The 24,972-nt window shown below is 39.2% G+C and overlaps 1 protein-coding gene across 5 annotated transcripts in view; it reads right to left on the bottom strand.

Annotated features, from left to right (window-relative positions):
- EYA4 (EYA transcriptional coactivator and phosphatase 4) overlaps positions 1-24,972 on the bottom strand; it is a 267,602-nt gene that overhangs the window by 12,571 nt on the left and 230,059 nt on the right. For all 5 annotated transcript variants that reach the window (XM_045865570.3, XM_045865574.3, XM_045865575.3 and 2 more), the window contains 5 exons: positions 24,616-24,699; positions 9,959-10,048; positions 4,059-4,117; positions 3,791-3,951; positions 621-735 (listed from right to left, as the gene is read on the bottom strand). In XM_045865570.3, the coding sequence (XP_045721526.1) occupies positions 621-735; positions 3,791-3,951; positions 4,059-4,117; positions 9,959-10,048; positions 24,616-24,699 (509 nt within the window). The remainder of the gene's footprint in view (positions 1-620; positions 736-3,790; positions 3,952-4,058; positions 4,118-9,958; positions 10,049-24,615; positions 24,700-24,972) is intronic.

The following is a 24,972-nucleotide window of genomic DNA, read 5'->3' as shown; positions in this document are numbered from 1 at the left end:
GGCGCCTGGGTGGCTCAGTCGTTAAGCATCTGCCTTCGTTAAGCATCTGCCTTTGGCTCAGGTCATGATCCCAGAGTCCTGGGATCGAGTTCCGCATCAGGCTCCCTACTCAGTGGGATGCCTGCTTCTCCCTATCCCACTCCCCCTGCTTGTGTTCCCTCTCTTGCTGTGTCTCTCTCTGTTAAATAAATAAATAAAATCTTAAAATATAAATAAATAAATTATGCATATTATCTATAGTGGGCCAAAACACTTAAAAAGATGCACTCTGTGTAAATTGTTTTTATTTTTTTCATCATCTCCTGTACTTTGCCACTAACAGGGTGCTGTCTTTTCTTTTTTCTTTTTTTATTCAAGCCACATGACCTTCCTGTGGAGATTATCAGTAGTTATATAGAAAGGAGGGTAAAGATAAGGGATCTCCTGCTGAGAAGCTGCAACTCCCATCCTCTACCCCAAAAACCTCCCCCACACACCTTGAAAATCACTTGCTTCAGTGAATTGTGGGGTCCCTTGAAATTCTAAAATACTCTAGTAATTAAAGAATTTGTATATATGTTGCACTATTACAACTACATCTTCAATACAACAAATACAGAAACTGAAACAATACCACTTACCTAGTACTAATAATTGATAAAGATTTAAGTGCATTTGTTAGCCAGGAGTCTGTCAGACCTTCGATCTCTGCCCTTAACTGTAGCCATGCATCTCTCTTGGCAGGGCCAAGGAGTCCTGCAACCGAAAAACAAGGCAGAATCAAGAGATGACAAATTTCAGGAATACCTTGTCTAGGTCTCCCTTCTGTCTAGGATAGATCATATGAGAAAGAGAGAGAGACTGATTTATATCAATAGTGATCTTTCATTTAAGAACTGATGATCCATTCATTCATTCAAACATTTATTGAACAACTTCTAGATTTCAGGTCCTGGGCCAAACAGTGGGGATGAAACAGTGAAAAAGTGGGTCCCAGCCTCTGTTCTCACTGAACCTAGAATCTGGCACAGTGGACGCAATCACCCGAGGAGCTTCCACCACTCCTGTGCCGGGGTCCCACCCCAAAAGACGGTGATAGGATAGGTCTGGAGAAGAGGCTGGGGTCGACCAGCCCAGGGATACAAACCTCAAACACTCCGGTGGTCTGAAAATGTTTCACATTTTTTTTTAAAGATTTTTATTTATTTAATTGAGAGAGAGAGCACAAGAGGGGGGAGGGTCAGAGGGAGAGGGAGAAGCAGACTCCCTGTTGAGCAGGGAGCCCGATGCGGGACTCGATCCCGGGACTCCAGGATCATGACCTGAGCCAAAGGCAGTCGCTTAACCAACTGAGCCACCCGGGCACCCCCATAATGTTTCACTTCTTGATAATCACAATCATTACCACTTTTAACCAGTAATACTGACATTATCATATGCACCTACCAGCGCTGAAGCTATCACAAATACTCCCCGTTTTAAAAAGAAGTTACAAGAATTGTGTTTAAAATTCGGAAGCATATGACACACTTATAAACAATGGTTAAAACTGCACTGATGTTTGGATAAGAAAAAAAGTAGGCATACTAATTTTTTTATTTAAAAAACCCTTGTTTATGGGGTGCCTGGATGGCTCAGTCGGTTGAGCATTTTGATCTCAGCTCAGGTCCTTATCTCAGGGTTGTGAGATCGAGCCCCACATCAGGCTCCATGCTTGGCATGGAGCTTAGTTAATAAACAAACAAAAAACCAAATAATAAAAATAAAAAGTCCTTGTTTTATGATAAAACAAAATCATGCAAATCTGCTAAAAAGAAGTTTCTTACTTAAATCGTACTTCAGAATATTAGGAGCACATATACAGGTGGATGATTTTTAAAATCAAAATGTATAGTTTCTGGCAACTCTCATTTGTCCTTATTTCAATAAAGGGATGCTAACAGAGTACAGAAAATGGACTTGCATGTCAGCACTTAAACTTTTAAAGCTATAATATTATTTATTAGTAATCTTGTTAGTTTTTACATAACTTTAATACCCTTCATGAGGGGAACAATGCCATACCTAAATAAAAATTATTTCAGATTTCTCAAGGGGATATTTATTTTAAAATTAAACATGTTACCCACAATTGAATTTATTCTATTTTTTTTTTAAGATTTTATTTATTTATTTGACAGAGAAAGACACAGGGAAAGAGGGAACATAAGCAGGGGGAGTGGGAGAGGGAGAAGCAGACTTCCAGCGTAGCAGGGAGCCCGATGCAGGGCTTGATCCCAGGACCCTGGGATCATGACCTGAGCCAAAGGCAGACGCTTAATGACTGAGCCACCCAGGCCCCCCACCCACAACTGAATTTAAATGGAATATCTGTTTGTCTGATTTTACAAATGTCTTACCTAGAGCATTGGAGTGAATTAGGAAACTGGAGTTGTCTGTCCTGCAGGGGCCTCTTTCTCATTTGGAAATGAAGATCTCCTATTTCTAAGATCTCTTTTTAGTTCTAACAACCATAATAATAATATTGCTATTGCCTATGGTTCTACATATTTTTTTAAAGATTTTATTTATTCATTTGAGAGGGAGAGTGAGCACAAGCAGAGAGAGAGGCAGTGGGAGAGGGAGAAGCAGACTCCCCACTGAGCTGGGAGCCAACGTGCGGCTCGGTCCCCGGACCCTGAGATCATGACCTGAGCGGGAGGCAGACACTTAACTGACTGAGCCAGCCAGGCACCCCTACCTGTTTTTTATTCTCTTATAGCTACTGAGCGTCTACTGAACACCTATTATGTACCTTAAGGCTCACTAGACACTGGAGATACAAGATGAACAGACACACAGCCCCCGCCTCAAGATGTGTGTGGTGTGTGTAATATATATACCATAGATGAAAATGTTACTTACTACACTGTATTCTATGATAAGATATAAACATACATACATATAGTATGCATAAGTGTATTTAACTTATCATTCAATTTTAGATTCTGATTTAAGCTCCTCAAACCACTCTTTAAAGAGAGAGAGAGAGAAACAAACAGAAAACCCTGGGAGAAAAATGTTATGTGACTTCATAGCTAATCTTAGGATCTTGCTGACATAAAATTGATCCTAATAATAGAAATAACCAAGGTTTATTTTATCAAGAAATGTATCCAGGATTTTAGTTTTGATGTCACAGGTTGTGATATCACCTCTAATATATGGATGAAAGTAAAATAGTTCAGATTCGACCTACAGAGTATCTGAACATTTAAAAACCATGATAATCACAGTTAATACTATACATGGAAAAGATAAAAGATATACTGCCAGACAACATGCAATTTTTTTAAAAAATAAAATCAGTCTTGCTTAAGTCTTTGAAATGACATACAGCACTGTTTATATTTATTTTGGACAGGATTCCAGAAAGATAATGAGGACTAACCACTCTGCTCTAACGACTGGGGCCTTTGCTTTTAGGCAGGTCTTCCCATTGCCTCAGTGAGTTCCCCTGTCTGGTTTGCATGAATTGTATCTGCACAAGAGGGGTAAACTTCCCATGTCCTGCTGTAAATCTTGACCAAACATCTGGGCACAGAGAATTCCCAATTCCTTTGGCAGAGCCACATGTTTTATTTTGCAGTTACACTTCCCCCCCCCCCCCCCCCCAACTAAGAAACTTAAGATTCTGACTCAGGGGAGTTCAAAAGGAGCTCTTAGTAACTTCTTTTCTACTAGAGTAGTCTCTAACACGGAACACAGAACTACAGGTCAGATCCTACTTCTCTCTACAGTATCTTTATTAGATTTAAAGAGCCACACATACCTCCAACATTGTTCTTGTAGGTGTTGTATAATTCTTTTACTCTTCTGTAACGAAAAGCCAACTTCCTCATCCAGTCAACCCCTCCTCTTACACCTGTTGGCAAACAAAGGTTTGCACTACTTGCAGCTGCATGGAAGCCATCAGTTGCAAAACTGTAGGTACTGCAACACCCAAAATACATTAAAAAGAAATAAAAGAAATAATTACAGGTGCAAAACTCCATAGCTGAATTTCTGTAGGAAAGAGCATACTGAAAGGCATGGCTTACCTTAAGTCCTGCCCATTATCATCAGAGGAAACATCATCTATATGAACTTGATCACACTCCTGTTAAAAACATCGGAAAAGTTACTTGTTTTTCAAAGGATGCCTGTGTGGTTTTGGGGTTTTCCATCTTTCCATTTCAGACCATGGCCAGAAGGTGGCAGCATTTGCCCATCTATCCCACAGACAAACTGGGGAAATGGCAGCATTTCTATTTTAAATCCAGAAGAGTACCATAAAAGGGAGTCTGAAAACATATGACATGTGCATTTCTTTCGAGCAGCTTAAAATTAATGTTTACTCTGAAAATTATGGATAACAAATTATCTTTTGAATCTTTTTAAGAATGACTGGTGTTCACTTTTAGCCATTTCTGTTGCGTATACTTAAATATGGAAACAAAGCTAATCTGAAGATACACAGAACTTGTGTGGTTGAACGTCAGGTGGTTACTATTATTTGCTATTTGTTCAGCAGCTATGGAGGGGCCTGATGATTATGGTGTCCTGTGAGATTTCTAGACTTCCTACCTTTTGCTGGGCCAGGGGTACCATGAAGGAACCATGCTGATGCTATTCTAAAAGTCCTGGTCTTTTTTTTTTTTTTTTGACCATATTTTTTTATTGTTATGTTAATCCCCATATATTACATCATTAGTTTTAGATATAGTGTTCCATGATTCATTGTTTGTGCGTAACACCCAGTGCTCCATGCAGAACGTGCCCTCCATGTATCATATGACCTCACTGATATGAGGAATTCTTAATCTCAGGAAACAAACTGAGGGTTGCTGGAGTGGGGGGTGGGGTGGGAGGGATGAGGTGACTGGGTGATAGACACTGGGGAGGGTATGTGCTCTGGTAAGCGCTGTGAATTGTGCAAGACTGTTGAATCTCAGATTTGTACCTCTGAAACAAATAATGCAATATATGTTAAGGATAAAAGTCCTGGTCTTTTAACACAGAAAAAAAGCTAAATAACCATGGAAGTCGGTATCTTTTATTCCTCTTATTCAAGTTTTGAAATCTTGAAGCTGAAAATGATACTTACAAATAAAAGGGAAATAATGAAGATTTACCATCTCCAATGTGCTACAAACTCAGAGGAGAATAAACTTTAGGTACATACACCCATACACTTGGTATGACTGAAATCACAGTGTTCTCAGAGCAAACGGTTACTTTTCTAGATAAGAAGTAAATTCTTCTTTGCTGTTCTAAGGGTCCTATTCTATCTTCAAATAATCTGCAAAGTTCTAATGAAATAGTATGTGATCTGAAGGTGGAATTTGGCTAGGGTATTTAAAATACCTAGTACTTACTGACTTTAGGATAAGTATGGTTTAGCTTTTGGGGCCTCTTCTTCTCCCTGCAAATTATTTCAGATACTCACAGATCCTGACTGCATAACATAGTGCTTACTATTGAAAATCACTTTTTAAAAAATTATTAACTCTGACAAGAAGATGCCATACTAATAAGCAAGGGCTTTTCAGCTACTATTTATATTCATTATAGGACCTGGAAACTATTTGGTAGTGAAATATTTCATATCTCATCTCCAGCTTTCCACACTGAATATATTAGAACCTTTTATGGTTTGAGGTTGACTAGCTGATTTGGGCTTCTTTTAAAATGTAAAGTATAAAAGTAGCCCAATTAATACAATTTTAGTATGTAACTTGAAAATCCAGGGAAATAAAAGTTCATATGATTTACATAAATTATACATAAATTAGTAATTTTAGCATAAATGTCTACCAATACTCCTAGGTAAGGAAGGGCTCCAAAAAGTTAATCTGACTGGAGGCTCCCTGAGGGGGGTGTTTGGGTCACCTGGATATTGCCCCCCCCCCACCCCCCCCGCCGCTTAAGGCACAATCTGGCACACGGTAATCGCTCAGCAATTCTTTGTTGACTAAATGCCAGATATCTAGACAAATGACAGTTCTTGACAAAATTACCACAATCATTTACATTTTCTAACACAAAGTTGCAATTATATTAATTGCAATCCTACGTGGTAAGGACTGTAAGAGATATTTATATCAAGAGTGGAGGGGAGTTGGGGGAGAATGGGGTACAAGCCAAGGCTGCAGGAGTGTAAGGGCGGGACATGCACTTGGAAAGCGCTTACCCCATTTTGGCTAAGTATGGGTGGAAAGGAGTACAGCCCAAACTTTAACCAAAGGAGGCATTATGCTTCCAGAAAAATCTCAGGGAAAAGTATGGGAAGCAACAGTAGTGGCTACTGGATTGGGCTCTAAAGGAAAGGTTGGAGAGATTTGATCATTAGCATGAAAACTGGAAATAAAGTTCTCCCAGAATAGGGAGGCAACAGAGTGTTCTAGACAACAAGACTTATTCCTTATTAGAGACGGTGACATTCTTGGTAAGTATGAAGATGGAAGTAAATTACTATCAAAGTGGCATCATGTGAAGCTGTTCATCCCACTCAAGTTTTGAAATCTTTCATTATGTAAATAGTTTCCATCTCCCTCTTTTATAATAAACGACAATAAATAAATAAATATCCAAAAAAAAGAGGGGGGAATACTTACGAATGACTCTGGTAATTAGAAGTTATTTCTAGATTTCATACCTTCTCATCCTAATTTGTAGAGAAATTCCTCTGACATTTCAAGTATTAACTCACATGATTAATTTGTATACTTTGCCCCTAAATTTATTTTTTTACTCCTGAGGACATCAGTATATCAAACTTATTGGAACATGAGCTCCATATTTGAAGTTGTGTTTGAGATTTTTCCAAATGGAACTTCTCTTTAAATTCATGCCTATTTAACTATGCTTGTTGACTCTGGACTCTTGCCTGAGGATTACAGTCCAGTGAAAGAAATATGAACTTCAATCACTTACATTTTTAGAAAATTCCAAATAATTGTTCTTCAATTAGTTTTCACTCAGAGGAATTTTGCAAGAATTATTTTTGACCAAAACCTGAAATACTAAAAACAGTGCAATGCCTGGCTCCAACAAATTTCAGTATAAGGACTCAAACATTTGGACTAATTCTGTTATTAATCTTAAATTACTTAATTTTGTCTTGCGCGGTGACCATGAAGTTGTCACTGATCTTTATCACTTATAATCTACACAGCAGCCTTCTCTCACCTTTGTGAACCTGAACTCCCCAGTGTCTTCTTTTCTGGAAGTTATTCTAACTGAAATAACATTTTTATTTCAACAGACAGCATTCTCTTATTAGGAGGAGTAATGTGAGCATTTGCCTCCCTGCAGTTGGGCAGGATGCAGCGAAGGGTCTATTAGGATTTAAATTTGTATCTTTTAAGGAATTATGTGAAAGCAGCTGCTACTACATATGTTACAGTATCTACTGAAGGATTTGAGTCTCAAATTAGAGCTCTGGGTTAAGAAAAGGAACCCTGAGAGATTAAATACAGAAGCAAAAAAAAAAAAAAAAAAAAAAAAGGCTAACGATGGAGTTACTCTCTTGAGGAATCTGCCTCTTTGTTAGCAGAAGCAGAAATAGCTTAACACCAGTCTGCAGCCCATGACAATCTTTGCTTACCAGAGGTTTACTGAAATAAAAAATGGGGAGAAAGACAAGTTGACTTTCAAAATGAGATGTAGAAGGATCGTGGATATATATGTAACAGCACTGAATGACCTTGAAAGCTACTGTTTAGATTTTATTTGTTTTCATGCTTGTTTATCTCACTAAAGTCACTAATAAGCCTTTCAGTTCCCTTGGGCACCTCATCTGTGTGTGCGCACATATGAGAGTTCAGTCAATTTACATGCAGGTAACTCAATCATTTCATTGGTTAAGGTATTTTTATTGGATACTAAGTTGGAGTGCTTGAGTCAAATGGAATTTTTAGCACACTTTAAAACATAACTAAAAAGCTATAATCAGAAGAGAAAGTCAATACCAATATTTTCTCAGTTATCATTTTTACCGGAGATCCTGTAGGGTATTTTGAAAATATATTTTATATAGTACATAATTCAAGATAAAAATTCTTAAAGCACCATGACTGACCACATGCTTCTGATATCCCAATATTCATGTCAAACTTGCTAAAAGTATTTGCAAATTCATCATATGCTACTCTCGCTTTCTCACTTTACTATTCTGTGAAAAGTTGGGTGGTAAATTTACTCCATCTGGCTCCTAATGTGCCACTAAAAAGCTAAAAGGTCATTTATCCCATTTATTTCTAGTAAAAAATAATTAATGAAATGAAATAAAAACTCTAAAACCTGAATAAAATCACATAAAATTTTTTTGGGGTCTTTTACAGGTTTAAAAAGATGAGTAATCTTAGAATTTTCTTTAGAAAAATGAGCCTCATCCATCTTAACCAAGAGAAAAACCAACCTAAAAGTTATCGCCATATATAAAAATTCAAGTTCCAAAAAGATTAAAATGTGTTTTCTATTATAATGTATATATAAAGTCATTCTGTATACTACCCTACTAATAAGTTGCATGATTAATTTAAATCAGGTTTTAGAGAGGTGATTATTTTTTCTTATTATCTAAAACTGGAAAACTTGCCGAGGAATACTGATCTTTCATACTGGCCATTAAAGAAAACAAATAAAACCTCTTTAAACAGACAGTAATTTTATTATCCAGTAAAAACAGTGACTCACTGCAGAGAAAACACCACCAAAAAAATGATACTACCCAGATTTCCAGCACATACATTTATGGGATATACTAAAAAACAGAATTTTTACTCTTATGTCTCAGGTGCAGCTGAAACTGGATTTAAGACCTTGTCAATTTTTAAAAGTTATTTAAGACACTGACTAATTTAGCTTTTCTTTCTCACATCCTTCTGTTAATTTCAGCATGGTATGGGGTCAGAAATATGTGCTCTGGAGCCAGAGAGACTCCAGAGTTTCAAATCCCAGTTTTACCACTTAGCTAGCAGGTAACCTTAGACATGATTTTTATGCTTGTGGGACCTACAGTTTCTCCTCTACAAAAATAGTGTGGTAAACAAATTTATTTCAAAGGGTATTATTCAATTAATGGAAAATCCAATATAAAATGTTCTGCACAAGGTGGGATTTCAGCAATAATAATCTCCCTCTCCATTTATAATAGGATTATAGATAGATACTTTTATTTCATTGTGAAACCACTGGGTAAAAAATAAATGTAAATATGTCACTTAAAAAATATTTCACCACAGTTGCACTTGATTGAGAAGTACTTCTGCTCAGTGCTCAGCTACTCAGTTACTTCAAATTTTACCATCTGAATGCCTAATAACTCAGATCATTAGCACCCAGATTATATACCTTATTACAGTACTTATTTAGCGGTCTTGAGCGAGGGGGAGTTCTTTCAACTTGTTATTGTTTTTACTTTCCCTTTGAGCTTGGAAATGAAAAGATAAATGAGAACAAAAGAAAAATGCAATGCAACCAATCAGATGTGCTATGTAAACAGCTCTAGCACTGTTTTATCCAGATGCAGAGGAATAAGGAATGATAATGTTGTCTAAAATTAGGCTTCAGATTATCTACAAAACTTAATGACCCATGCCAGCACCATGAATAGTACCCAGTGATTAGTACCTAAATAATACTCTGGTTAGGAACCTGGAAAAGCTAATGTTGACTCCAAAGGTGCCCAATGGGTTGTCCAGAGGGACAGCAAAGCAGAGCTTCTCCTCTTCTGAGATACTTTTGTTTTAAACAGGTGCCAGTAAATAGGCAGAATTCATTAGCGCAAGTTAGCTTTTGTTTATATTTGTATATACATTTTTCCCCTTGACAGAAACTTTGCTATGCTCTTGAGCTAAGTATTTTTCAGATTTCTTGAGGTTATCTGCCTATTTAGAAACCATCTAAGCATTATAATAGTTGGGATATGACTATTCCTTTCTTTTTCAATTCTTACCTCTAAATCATTAAAAAATAAATGTGTATCAGCAAGATTAAAAATCATTTCCTCCATTCGGAGTCCCAGGGTTACAGCCATGGGGGGATCCTGAAAAGGAAATACACATAGAATGAGGTAAAATTTCAGTAACCACTTACTATTAAGAATATCTTAAGTGCCTATTTTTGGGGGTTGTGGGGGTGGGTAGACTGTATGGATTTTTACCTAGGATCCAAAAGATTTCCCAATGATCTAAAAAGCTGCCTTTCCAAAGGATAATCCAAACCACACTCAATATACATCTGTGAATTTACAGGAATTCATACACACATCAAGACAACTTGGAAGACATTTCCACATACATCTATATGTTCGTGAGGAGGAAGTAGGAAGCAAGCTAGTTCACAGGACCCGGTTTATAGGTACTCCATGGAAAGTCCTTTGGAGCAGACTTGTACAGAAGAGGAAAGGCCATCCTTCAAGAATAACAGATAATAAGTAGGTAAAGGAGAAAAGGAGGACTTCTGGGTGTCTGCAAGACGGGGGCAGAAAAATATCATCTGAAGGTGGGCCAGGAAGAGCTGGTGGAACATGGTAAAACCACCACTCAATTATTAATTGCACTTTGATCGACAGGCAACATTTATCTGAATATGCATACAGCGTGGTCTAACCGGCATCTGACTAGAGATTAAGAGGGTAGGGTTGAGGATAACTAAAGGAACATTAATCCAGTAAAAGTAATCTAAGTAGAAAATACATAATGTTTAAAAGTTTAATGACCGTAAGGGACTCAGTAAGGAGGCAAGTGACTTAATTCTTGTCTACAGAAACCGAGATATTATCTAGCAGCAACGAGCTGAGAACCAAGACCAAAGTTGGTACTTTACCATGATTAACCAGAGTTGACAGCCTGGCATCAGAGGTGTAAGACTTTGAAAAGTAGGGAGAGTTTAGGGATGGGGCTGGGAAGTAATTCATGCACAAACATTGTGCTTGAAATGATGGTGGGTGAAATGATCTCTAAAGGAGGACTGCAATAGGTATGCCTCTGGAGATACAGAAACTAGCAAACCTGGAAGGGACAAAGCCTCAGAATTTGAGACCAGAATGAGTATTAGCAGGGAGAAGAATATGGTTTTGAATAAAGCTGACAAGTCTAGAAGGATACTGTTGGTTTTGGCTGAGAAGTTATTTTGGAAGACTTTAGAGGGTGATTTGGGTTGAGTGGCTGGGCCAGGAGCCAGATTGTAGGGATTTGAGGAGAGAGAACCAAACTTGTGTTTTCAATGTTCTAATAAATGGCATTTCAAAAAAATGTATTCAAACTTGGGGAAATTAATGTTAACTTTACTTCCATTTATGATAAGGATATGCAACCCAACAGGCCAAGCTGTGTTCATTTATACCCCTGAACTTATTCCACTTAGCAGGAGAAGCCCTTCCTCATCCCCACTCCTACATGGCAACAACTTTCTGCCTATACTCCCTTCCATATGCTTTGAGGAGGAAACCCTAGAGTAAACATATTTGAAGTGAGTGTCAGCTTCATATTCCGTAGTGATTAAAACTTAGAGAATAGGAATTGAGTGCTAAGAAAGAAAGAGGTCACTGAGGTGTTCTGAGCAAAGTGAAGACTCGATGTGGGAGAAGATGAAGACAGGGCAGTAACGATATGTTGGATGTCAACACAATTCTCTAATTGTTTGCATTGCTTCCTTAGAGATTTCTGTGGATTTCATAGTCAGAGACTCTCTTTTCAAAAACAGATGTTCACTGTTCACATACTTGATGGCATCCTGGTATCATGTCCTCTAGTCGCTCAGACTTGCCTGCTAGATTCATTTGTCTTCCAGTGACAGGATCATTTGAGCAACATACCCAAAGACCAGATAAATTCCATTTTCTCCAACAAATATTCAAGAATAAAAACAGAAACAGGGAGTGCCTATTTTGTGTCTCAGAAGGATCTCTTGCTGTTATCTTCAAGTGTGAAATTCTTCTTTTTCCTTACTTCTTTTGTTGGTGTTCATGTTTTTGTTGCTGTTGAAAGAAAATCCCTGAAGGCTGAATAATTTTGTTTCAAAGTCTACATTTGTCTTTTCCTGTTCAAGAATTCCTATTTCCAGTCTCTGTCTCTGTCTTTTGGAGTGGGGTGGATAGGCTGAGGATGGAAAACTTGTAAATATTCTGTGTAGTCATGGGACCATGAACAAAAAGTCTATAGAAATATCAGGAAAAATCAAATGTAATTATAGCATGAAAACATATAATTCCATTAGTGATGCTCTCTGCTTTTGAGGAATGTTCACTGATGCAAGACAATAAAACCGAGCTCTACACTACTCCGTTATGTTTCTGATGATTACTGCCCTAAAGATATATATTTCAGATGGAGATTCAGAAACGTCCTATTTAAAAGGTTTTCCTTCTGGAGACTTGGTTGGTTGAATTCTTCTCCTATGATGCGCCAATTTTTTCTTTTTAAAGTCTTAAATAAAATTACTGAATTTCTTATATTTATGTCTCACATTCTTTGCATTTATAGATCAGATTTATGAGGCTGGGAGAAAACATACTGTTCCTCTTTGATTGTTACTTTCATTGATTCCACGCTTCTGAAGTCCATAACTCTATGCGACCCATGATAGGCAAATCCATGAAGAATGCATTTTGTGCATCTGATAAGCATGCAAATACAATTAAAAAAAACAACAACATGAATTCTCTAACAAGTAAGCATAGCGTACGGTAATGATGAAAACTGTATCTGAGCACTCCACGGGAATGCAGCCCCACGGCACTAGAAGGGGTCGTTCCTTGGTTTTTCAGGCTATGGTGATCCCACATCACATTCTACTCAGAGCCAGGATTTAGTAAGCATTTTGGCAAAATATCATTTGTTAACTGGGAAAGTTTGAGGTTTGCTGGAGTGTGAACTAGCTGTATTTTACTGAGGTTTCCAGAGAACAAGGCCTGTTGAAAAGGAGGTGGTGCGTCAGCCATGCCAAAGGCTTGGCACAGATGGGCTAGGGACGGTCATGCCACAAGCCAAGGAAAACCATGTCTGTAAGAAGTGGTGATCTTGTTTCTAAGAGAATGTTTAGTGAGGGCTTACTTTCAAGTATCGAGTTTTTTTCCCCCCAGCTTACTAAGTCACTGGGACAGCTAAATCTAAGCGGATTACAATACCACATTTTTCTAGCTAAAGAACCCACAGATGTAAGAAACCAAGAAAGATGATCAGCAAGCTGGGGGAGGTGGTCTTAGTGAGGATGTGTAATGGTGGGCACCCTCTGCTCGGCCGGACTCCTGCGAGAGCTACCAGAGCCTGCAACCCCATGGTTTTATCAGGCGTTTGAGAGTTAAACATACTTCTGGATTGAACCCAAATTTTATACAGAGATGTTTGCTCATTTTCATGAGATGTTTGTAGAATTATGGGCACCTTATGAATCAAGAGTTACTGCCTTTTTTAAGTTTAACTGTAGTGCGTGTTGAGTTTAGGGTCTGAAATGAAGTGACGGTGAAAGCTTGGATGGGGGGGTGGGGAGCGGGATAATAAGGGCACCAACAGAGTTTTGTGGAAGCTCTGATACATATTATACATATATAACCGTTCCAGTACGTTCCAAGTGTCTACAGCAGAGTTTAACATGGTGCAAACTGAACTTCTGCCAATTTACTCTGTGTACTGCTCTATTAAAATACTTAAACTATTCCCAAGACATTTTAAGAGGGGGGGGGAGAGAGAGGGAGAGAGAGACGAAGAGAGAGAGAAGGAGGGAGGGAATGACGGAGGGAGGGAGGATGAAGAAAATGAACAACTCTTGGCCCTTAAATGTGTGACTCTCAGCCAGATGTCACCAGTTTTTAACCAAGTCAGGATCAAGTACGGCACTTCTCTATATCAAAATACTAACGCCTATTAGCCATGTTAGCACAGAACATAAATTGGAGCCAGACTGTCTGTCTACGGGCCTCTGCCCTGCACTGGGCCATCAGCTGGAATTCCTCCTCTAGAGACACAATGTAAAAATATCTCAGGAGAGGCAGCAATTATGTATTTTTAAAGAAATAAGGAACTTTTTTCTTTTTTCAAAAAGAACTAAAGCGCTTGGAGCAGTTACTCCTTTGGGACGGGAAGCACATTTGTCGACTTGTGGGCTCAGCGGCGGATGATGTGCACATTCATTACGGATGAAGGCAGACAGCGGCACTGTGAACTAGGGTAGGAAGAGCTAACGGGTTTGCGAGAGTCTGTGAACTCTCCTCATCAGTGACGGGATGAAGTGAAACTCAGTCATGAATCAGAAGGGCAATTTTACAACTGACATGTTTCTCTATGATGGACAGGCAAAGGGCTTCAGGGTTCTCAGGGCGAACTGGATGGAGAAGGGTCTCAGGAACACCCACTCTGTTAGCGTGTGTTCACTGAGTGTCGGCGATGTGTCAGACGTGTTCAAATTCTGGGCAGAGAGCAGAGAATCAAATAAACAAAGTTCCTGCCCTTATGGGGTTAATACTATTACTGGATGACTACCTGATAAATATGGGACAAAATCCATGTAAATATATACTATGTCAGGTGGTGAAAAAAATCAGAGTTAGCAGATACAGAAGGCTATTGGGGATGGGTGGTGATGGCTCATTTAAACACAGTTCAGGGAAGGCCTTTCTCAGGAGGTGACACTTGAGGTTAAGAACCTGAACACAGTAAGGGAACTAGCCATGCAGAGAAGAGGGGGCAGCGAGCACATGTAGAGGCAAGAGGGAGTCTGCATGCGTGGAGTGGTGTGAGGCACCGTGACCCCAGTCAGAGAAGGGAAGCGGAGCGGAGTGCTCAACTGGTTCAGACACACAGCAAGATAAACCAGGAATTTGGCAAGCAGGTCATTCCTCAGACTTGAAGGGACAGGCAGAGAACGAGAGCAGCAACTGAAAATGGGCTCCAGAGGCTTTTCTGGTGATGGGACCATTACAACATGAAATATGGCATAAAGAATAATCCAGAAGAGTGAGGAACTGGGGACTCAGGCATGAAAAAGGTCATTTCCAGAGTCAATTTACTGGGTAAGTACAAGGGCCTAGATCAAGGACATGAATGGAGTTGCAAAGAGAAGGCAGAGAATATGGTTACGGTGTGAAGATGAAGCAATTTTTTTCCAACCTTTCAGTTTTTTTGTTTGTTTGTTTGTTTTGTTTTGTTTTTTTTTTCTCCAGTGAGGAGGAGTTTTGTGCAGAATTGAGAAGAGCTGTGAAGGTCTGAGGGGAGAGGAGGTTTGAAATAGTCAGCTGAAAGAGTTAATTAACTCAAGAGTGCTGGGCCCATTGGAGATTTGTGGACACAATCAGCTGCTAAGATACAGGGAGAGAGTCGGGCAGGTTTTTCTGCAACGTGAGTCTGATGCCTAAAGAGCAGGATAAGCACAGTGAGGCTTTATGGGAAAGTGGGGCTACACGGACATCCAGGGCTGAGGTGATGATGTCTAATGCGGAGCCCATCAAACTTGACCACACATGAGAAACACCTGGAGAGTGTTTAAAAATCCCACTGCTTACCCCACACCCCACACCAACGACATCAGATTCTCTGAGGTGGGAGCTATGCATCGGTAATTTCAAAGCTCTCCAGTGATTCCAACGTACAAATAAGACAAAATCAACAGATTAGCACCTCGCTACTCAAAGTGTGGTTCACAGACCAGCACCCTTGACATCAGCTGGGAGCTTGTAAGAAAGACCGAATTGCAGACCCTACCCCAGATCTACCCAAGCAGAATATGCAGTTTAATGAGATTGTCAAGTGATTCATATGCATGTTGATATTTAAAAAGTACTAGTTAAGAGCTCTCATGAAGTTCTGGGACAGTAGGGAAGACCAGAGCTGGTATGGGCTTCTGGTTTCCCAAGAGGTAAGCCTCTGGGTTGCTTCCGAAGGACTCTAAGACTTGAGTCAGTCTGATCACTGAGTAGAATGCTAGTTCAGTAGAATTTCTTAGGAACTAGGATTCCCTACTAATAATTTAAAGTTATGAGTAAGAGTGCATTGCTTCACCTTCATCTCCATAAAGACTACCTGTGGACTTAACTTCAGCAACCAAATGACCCACAGTGGCTCTTTTCTTAGTCATATAGCCAGATACCTGCTGGGGAGCTGGTAAATGTGGAAAACTAGCTAATTTTTGCTCAGGATTAAGAGTATTCATCCAAAATTTAAGCATTCGATGTAAGCAACATATTTGCAATTGAACAGTAGTTAATATTAAGTAATCAGAAACACTGATGGAGGTGTTATTCAACTTACCACTACCAACTTGCGTGTCAATCAAAAGAGATTCCAATAAACTAATGATGGAATACATATACTTCAAGGGGAATTACAGCAGTAGTAATACACTATACTTGCAGTTGCTATGCTACATTCCTGCTAGTGTGGAGACTCTGGATCCATGAGACTTGTTGAATTTTTATTATTTTTTGGCCCTTCTAGCCCATCATATGCCATATATATATATTTTTAAATATAAAAAACAAAATAGCATTATGTTTATACTATAGCATTGCAACTGGGTGAGAAGGAAACAGTCAGGTTGGTGAGAATAGCCATGGGAGGATGAGCTGGAAAGCCCAGGACTGAGAGAGGAGAGGAGGGGCAGAGATGACTGAACACACCCAACTGGGGTGGCCATGGGACTTGGTGGGGGCGGGGGAGGGGCAGGGAGGTGAGTGGTACTGAGAGGAAGGGTGTAGAAAAGAGAGGTGAGACATTAACCTAGAAAATGGAAGTTGATGATTTAAGGAAACTTAAGGGACAGTAATAATCAAATCTGCCCTGCCCACCTCCTCAAGATGGGAGATTGAGCAAGTTTATAAACTGAGGTCATAAACGGACTGAAATTTCAAGGGAGGTTAAAGAAGTCATCTCTAGAAGTTCGTGTTTTTAAGAAACGAATTACCACTCACCTTTCTGGTATATTCATTTCAAGCTAATAAATGTGATGTCCCTTCAAGATCTTTCCCTTTTCTCTTCTACTCCCAGCAATAACTTGGTAAGGCTGGGCTTCAGTAAAAGTGAGCATGATGTTTGGCTATTTATGGTATCACCTAGAGCCATTCAATCCAATAGAAAAAAAAAATTTCTCTGAAAGGAACACATACTCAACAGAAAAGGAACACAGAGCTCTGCAAGAGGAGTCTCTATGACAGAGTTTGAGAAATGTCACTGTTTTTGACTTTAGCTTTACTTGTGCATACATATGCACTGTAATTATGTACATACCATTCACATACACATATGTGCACACAAGAACACATATTATGAACAATCATGTAGCACACCATAACCTTTGTGAGGCTTGAGAATTCTGCACTCACTCACTTGTATGTACCACATACTATCTTGTCACCGTCTACTTCCCTACAACAATGAGCTGAGTATCTTACATTATGAGACAAAACAACAGATATAAATATATGCAAATTTCTTTAGGAAATATCCAGTTTTCCCAAAATTCAGTTTCCCAGTGTTCAGATTTCCTTGAGACCATATAAAGTAGGTTACACTTACTGAATGTTTATTCTGTGGTAGGCAATGGGCCGAATTTTAATGCATTAGCTCATTTAACCCTCTTAATCACATGATTAATTTTTTCATCCTTCCTTTTTTATATAGAAGGTAACTGAGGCTCACAAAGTTTAAATAAACTACCAAGGTCACATGTGCAGTAGGAGATAGAGCTAGAATTTAAACTCAGGTCCATTCTCCCTTCAAAGCCAGGATGCTCTAGCCATTATGCCCAGAGGGGAGGTGACCTGCCCTGGTGTTAACGTTGCCATTAGGGTGGCCTCTAATCCATGGTTCCAACACTTAACTAATTCTAATCACTTCCTTTTAAACCATGTTGCTTTTTCTTAGTTGGCATGCACCTAAGTCAGTACTTATCTTCATAGCTATCTCAAAATTTAAAATCTAGCTGGTGCCATTTCAGAAATCTTTCTATATAAGTGTGTGTGCACTTTTAATATAAAAGTAATCAACTGGTTTATGTTGATGGACATCTTATTTCCCCAGCGCTGCTCTTCTATAAGATGTTGTTTACAATGAGCAAGTAGTTTGGGGAGCTTGAATCTCAATTTCTCAGTACAAGGTAACTAACCAACTGTTCACTTTTCCTTCAGTCTTCTTCCCTGACTTGGGCTATTTCCTTTGCTTCCTCACCCATACTGTGGAATAACTTTAGAGAATCATGGCTTCACAGTACATGACACATTAATGCTCCAAAATGAATCAAATCCCTAAAGCACAATTTATTTAGCTCCTTTCATCCCTCCTTCAAAAAAGAGGAATTACTACAACTTACCAAGTAAAATAACACATACACATAATCAGGGAATAGGAATAATCTTCACAAACTCTAACAGATGACGGATGAGATGATTCCTCATCTGTGTCCTGCTAAATTACAAACTCCTATTCCGGAGTTTTACAAGGCTGAAAACTGTACGTGCCCACAGGTGCTCTGCTGTAAAGCCCATCATCAGCTTCATCAGCAGCGGGGCTCAAACACCCACACAGCTCACTTGCCATTATGGTAAATATCCGGGAGCTCTTCTGTTTGGGAAGAGAACATGCTGTGTTGACAACAGAACAGAGTCCCAAAGAGCTAAGTTTTTAGGAAGATCCTTGGAAAACTCACAATTTCATTTACTTGTAAGTGGAACTAGGATTTTCCAGAAGTTTCTTTTTTAAGTTAAAATGCAAAAGTTAGTTACACAGGGCTATTTATAAGTGAAAGGGCATTCCTAAATTATTATGTTCCATGTATTTTATTTTTATAGGTGGTGGGGGAAAAAAAAAACAGACCAAAAGAATGTAGAGATTAAGAACATATCAAAGATATGTGGGTTCTGACTGGCCATACCACTTATGAGTTGTGTGAGAAACTACCAACCACACAGGGCAGTGACGAAAGTTATGGAGATAATGCATTTAACAGGACCCTGGGCAAAATGTCAGGCCCATAGCAAGAATTCAAAATGGTGCTTATTTTTTTTCTTGGTGAGAGAAAGAAAGATAATTAGAGAGGTAAGTAGGCGTGGTTCTGTCAGGACATGATTTTGTATCTCTGGCACTTACATTTCCAGCTCCCAGCTCACTATATGTCAGGCCACTATGATACCACTTCATACAACCACTGACCTTCTGTGTGCCCAGAAATAACTGCCAACAGTCATTTCTCATTTGGGGGAAATAGTGTGTATTTTTATAAGTTTCTCTGGCCTGGGATGTGGATGATAGTTTTCAGAGCTAAGTGCTACTTTTATACATTTACATTACCTCATTTAATCCATCAAGTAACCCCCAAGGAAACAGATTATAATCATTTTCAGATGAGACAGGCTCAGAGGTTAAATGACTCGCCTCAGGCACATCTAGGCACAGGACTTCCTTCTAACTTCTAGCTTGGTGCTCCTTCAGCTGGATTACTGCCTTAAAGACTGTGTTCTGAGCAGCATCCAGGACTCAGGAAACTCTTTTGGGGTGACTGAGAACAATGGGAAGGGATTGGCTCCATGAGGGAAGTGTGACATCTCCAGTCCCTCAACATCTCCATTTCACTTAGAGCAGGTCTGCCCTCAGATGTTTTATATAAAGATGCTCAGTGTGACGCAGTAAATGTGCACAAAGGATTCTCCGGTGAGAAGGAAAAAACTGAAAAATCACTATGTTATACAAAAATGTTGTGCTCTAAAAATGCATGTTGTGGAAATAAGATTCATCCAACAAACGAAAAGGACTGAAGACATTAACAATCGCAAGCTGACACAACCTTTAAGTAGTATAAGGGTCGTTCTTTCCTCTCCAGATAGAATGGCCCTGGTCACTTTTGTTATTAGCAAAGCAAAGTCCTTCTGAATTGTCAACTAGTCACCAGAATGACCTCACTTCAGGCAGTCCTCAAGGTCATTACTGAAGACACTAGGGAACTGAGGAATTAAACACGGTTACAAAGGATTCTCAACTGTGAAACATCTCAAGACCTCTAACATGATAATGTGCACTGGATGGCCATAAAATGCAAGTAGTCACTATGTCTTTGTGGCCATGGGCCTTTCCACAAAGACTACCAATTAACATGTCACAGAACTCACTTTTTCAAGAAAAAATGTTGGGGAAATACCCTATTCTAGTGGTTCTTAAAGCATGGTTTATTGGCTTTATTGGGGGTTTATTCCGAATGCAAAATCTCAGGTCCCACCCAGACCTACAGAATCCAAAACTCTGGGGGTGGGACGCAGCCACCTGTGTTTAACAAGCCCCTCGGGTCATAGTGACTCACATGGAAGCTCAAGAAACACTGTTCCAGTCTAAATCACTACCATTTCTTATTTACTGCATAGTAGCCTGCGAGTCTCCACAGAGCAGCCAATTATAAACCATCATGTCCTCTCTCAGCCAAAAACCCTCCAACACACTGCACCTAGAATAAACCCCAAGTGCCTTACAGGAGATACCCTAGCTGATGCGGCCCCCTGCTCACCACTCTGTTCTTACCCTGTGTTATTGTCTCCCTTGTTTACAACCTTCCAGCCACACTACTCCTTTATATTCCTGGAACGCTGGCAGACTGTTCCTGTTCCAGGGCCCTCCTGTGCCCTCTGCCCAGAACACTCCTCCACGCTCTCCCCTTCCCCCCACATCAACACAGCTAGCTCCTTCTTGAAATCCAGGTCTCAGGATCAATGTCACCTCCATGGTCAGACCCCAGTGATGCTCTACATGACACAGTTTCATTGTCTTCACGGGGGTTCTGGCTATCGGCTCTGATTTTGTTTGCTTGTAAGCTCCATGAGAGTAGGAAGCTGGTCTGTCTTGCATTAAGTAAATATTTGCTAGATGAATATAATCTGTCTACAGCGCTCTAGTTTCACCATTTTTACCTGTGGTTTGTGGGCAAGCGGAAGCTGCCCAATGCCCTCTTGGTCCCCTCTGAATGACCTCTGAGCTGTGTGTGGTCTCCAGCTTCAAAAGATGGTCCTGACATAACATCCCTTCTTTAGCTACTTCCCAATATGCCAAGATAGTAATGTCTTACTGGCGAGAAGACAATGCCAACTTCCTTTCGGACATTAGGGAACATGTCAACGATCAAATGACTTTTAGAAAAATGTAAATAATAATTCAATAAATAAGGTCATCTAAGTGTTTATCATGGACTTCAAGAAGGGTGTTTTCATTCTGATTAGAAAAAAATAGAGCCTAAACAAATTTTTACTTTAATTTCCTTAAATTGCACCAAGTGAAACATTATTCAATGTGGTGAATTCCAACAGGCTCCCCGCCTGTTAGAATCATATAAAGTACAAGGACTTGTTATGAGACTTACCAAATGTACCAGCATTTAGCATTTTGTGAACTTGGTCATGTTTCTTAGCCCCTCAAAACCCTGGGTTTCTGCATCCATTAAACTTGGATCACAACAAGTTACAGCAGAGTAATTAAGAGAATCAAGTGGGATAACATTTGTGAAAGTGACCAATAACAGGTTTTTTGAATGTTGATTCCTGCCAACTGTTCTGCGAAGCCTTTCAAACATGTTCTCTCTTTCATTCTTATTCACTATAGGTAGTACTATTCCCATTTTACAGAAATTGAGGCCGAGTGATGAAGGACTTTGCCTGAGGTCACAGAGCTGCAAGCATCAGCGCTGGGTTTTCAAAGTGAAGTTTATCTAACTCAAAGGTCCTTGCTCTTAACCATCATCCCTAGTGCTTGTGAAATGCTGAACACAGGCTCCATCCACCACACAGTAGGTGTTCTATAAATGCAAATTTATCTTCCCCAAACTTTCAACAGTGCCCCTGATTCTTTTCCCATGCTATACTGCCATGAGGCAGTGATATCTGTCTGCCACAATCCATTTCACTAAACATTTCTTAACTTTTGCCTCTTGATGGAAAAGTATCCCAATCGTCTGAGAGAAGATCGTTCAAATTATTTCAACCTAAAGAGAACTCCCATAACTGCCTACGCGGTTCCTCACTGATTGTCTTTACTCTTTTTAGGATATGTCACATATTGCGTTCATGGCACATTGAAGGTCTATGGTGTGTGATGTGCTGTAGCAGAAATGAGATGGGTTTTGGGAGCAAATAGTCCAGGGCCCCATGACTCATCTCTGCCACTGACTAGCTGGATGACTCTGCACATGTTTTATTCCCTGAGTATGTTTCCTCATTTAGAGATGGGGAGAAAATCCTCTCTCTTACAACTGTTGCAACTAAATAACTTAGTTCCCTCCTGCCCTTCACTTTGCCCCCCTCTTTCGATAAGCTCTGCAATTTTAAGCATTGAAAACGTCTCTTTTGTATTCCAACAAAGCTGTCTGACAATACTTTAAGGGAATGGAACTTGTACGTGAAATTGATGCTGCATGTCCAGGTGGCCATCTGGGGAAGCGACAGGTTTCTTTCGGTGATGCGCCACTGCTGAGGAAAGCATGAGAACTTTGCGATTACAATTGCTCTTGGAACCAGTTTGAGTCACTCAAGAAAGGTGCCTTGTTATTCAGGGTTTTTTTATGGTTCACCCCCCCACCTTTTTACTGGCTCCCCTCCTTATCCCAAAGGGAAGTCTATGCTCAGTACTGGGAGGGGTGCAACTTTATGTTATTTTTGCCAAAAAGAAAAAAAATGTACATACACACACATATATATAATGACATTTTGACCACACTCCTTATTTATCACTTTGGGTTCAAATGATCTTACTATTTCTAACAGTCAAAACCACCACAAAAGGATGAAGGTGTGAAGTGAGGAAATACTCCAGAAATCTAAAGGTAATTCCAAACGATGACTTCCACCACTGGTCTGATACAATGGAAGCAACATGGATATTTAGGTACAGCCTCTGATCGTGACTGTTTTGAAGGGCACTTTATTTGGATTCATATGTTCAAGTTAGATTACCTTAAACACTGATGTACTATGAAACTTAGCCATATAAAAATATTGCAGTCAGCTCAGCAGCACTTACTGGGTAGTCCTCATCAGCCAAAACTATTTCAGAAGAAATGCTTTAGACTGTTATCCGGAAACTTTTTAAACTGTATACTCTACCAGTCATCGAATTCTGAATGTGCACCCCAAATTTATATATGGTTACTTTATTTATATGTTATATACATATTCTTTAAATTATAATAATATGCATGCATTTGTAAAGTATGTGCATTATAAAACATATAACAATACAAACTGCAAGACAAAAATGTGTGTGTGTGTGTGTGTGTGTATACACATTACTTTTTTTCCTTATCTTTGTGGAGCATCTTGTGTATACCCAGCACATATTCATACATCCTGCTTTGGAGACCACTGTTTTAAATGACAATGATTGTGATAAAGGGGCTAAGACCCTTTTTTGTAAATGGCTGTTAAGCAAAACTATTACCTTTCAATATTTGTTTAGTTACATATATTACTTACACCAAAAATCAAATACAGTGCAGATTCACCAAGAGTGCAATACACGAATATTTCAAGTAGGAGATACTTGAGCGCAATTCATCATTATCGGTCTAGAAGACAAAACTTAACAAAACTGCTAAACACTGCAGGCTGGGCTGACATGAGACCCTCATAAATAATGAAACACTATAAAAACACAGGGAAGGTACTTCTTCTGTAAGTGTAATATGTAAAGGAGGCAAAGTTAGATACAACTTAGAATACGGTAACTGAAGGCAGGCCACCCTGTTCCGAGTTGACCCTGGTCAGATTATGAACCCTATAGAGTCAAAAACTCAGACAAGAATGGCCTAAACCACTGTTTCCCTGACCAGTATGCTGGAGTTGCCCTGATCTTTGTAGCGGCACTCACACAGCGAACACCAACACAGTCAGAAGAAATGAGCTAACTACGCAAAGGATGGCAAGGAAGAAAGGAAGAGGAATCACGAGACCATCTGTCTCTGAATTTGTGTGTGTGAGGGGATGTTATCCCCAGTTGCTGCTCAAATGCTTATTCAAAGTTATAAAAAAAATACTTGTATTCATAAATCTAAAGGATCTCTCAGACAAAAGATGAATTCCTTATTTCAACTGGCATTCTATAGCAACACTTGGTGCAATAAGTGAATTCAAGCAATTTCTTAAAGTTTCCTTATGAGAGGATAATATATGATTTTATAATGTTGAAAGTCCATTTTAATTTACAAAATAATTTTTCTAAAATGATTATGTCATAGTAATAAGCTTGCTTTTGATGCAGAAAATTTAAGGCATTCTGAAAAAAGAAACAAATTCAATTTTGAATTACTTTTGTAAAATTTGCCAGTTCTCATTAAAGAACAATGAGCCACTGGAAATTAATTAAGAGCAGATTTGACAGCCTACAATAAAAACACTTAAACGTATTTAAATTGCTCTGGTTTTTTTTTTAAAGATTTATTTATTTATTTGAGAGAGAGAGAGGGCGCAAGAGTGTGAGCAGGGGGAGGGCCAGTGGGAGAGAGAGAATCTCAAGAATCTCAATCTCCACTGAGGGTGGAGCCTGACACAGGGCTCAATCTCCTGACCCTGAGATCATGAACTGAAATTACTCTGGATTTTTGAACAAAATAAAATTCCAACAAGGTGTCTTGGGGTGAAATTTCTTGATCTCTTACCTTGCCATACTTCTGGGCATAAGACCCTGTGAGCAGTGAGTGGAAAACAATGATGGTTTCATCCAAGTCCCAGACAAACACACGCTGAAGAAAAATACAAGTATTAGAGAATTATCAAGTTCTAAGGAAACAGAAATCTCTTAGTTGAAAACATCTGACTTCATCGTTGGGTATAATCTCAATACCATTTTATAAAAAACTACGCTACTCCATCAATTTTTTTCCAAGTTTGCCAGATGTTACCACCATAAAACCAGAGCGGGGAGAGTGATAAAAAAAAAAAAAGTCATAATAAGCTTAAAGATCAGATGTCCTAATTTGAATGAACTCATCTAAATATTTACTTGCAGTTAATAC

Source organism: Mirounga angustirostris, unplaced genomic scaffold (assembly GCF_029215605.1).
Source record: "Mirounga angustirostris isolate CCGP_5_RB_7025 unplaced genomic scaffold, mMirAng1.0.hap1 SCAF_8, whole genome shotgun sequence".
Taxonomy (NCBI): Eukaryota; Metazoa; Chordata; class Mammalia; order Carnivora; family Phocidae; genus Mirounga; species Mirounga angustirostris.
This window is presented reverse-complemented; position numbering and strand designations above follow the sequence as displayed.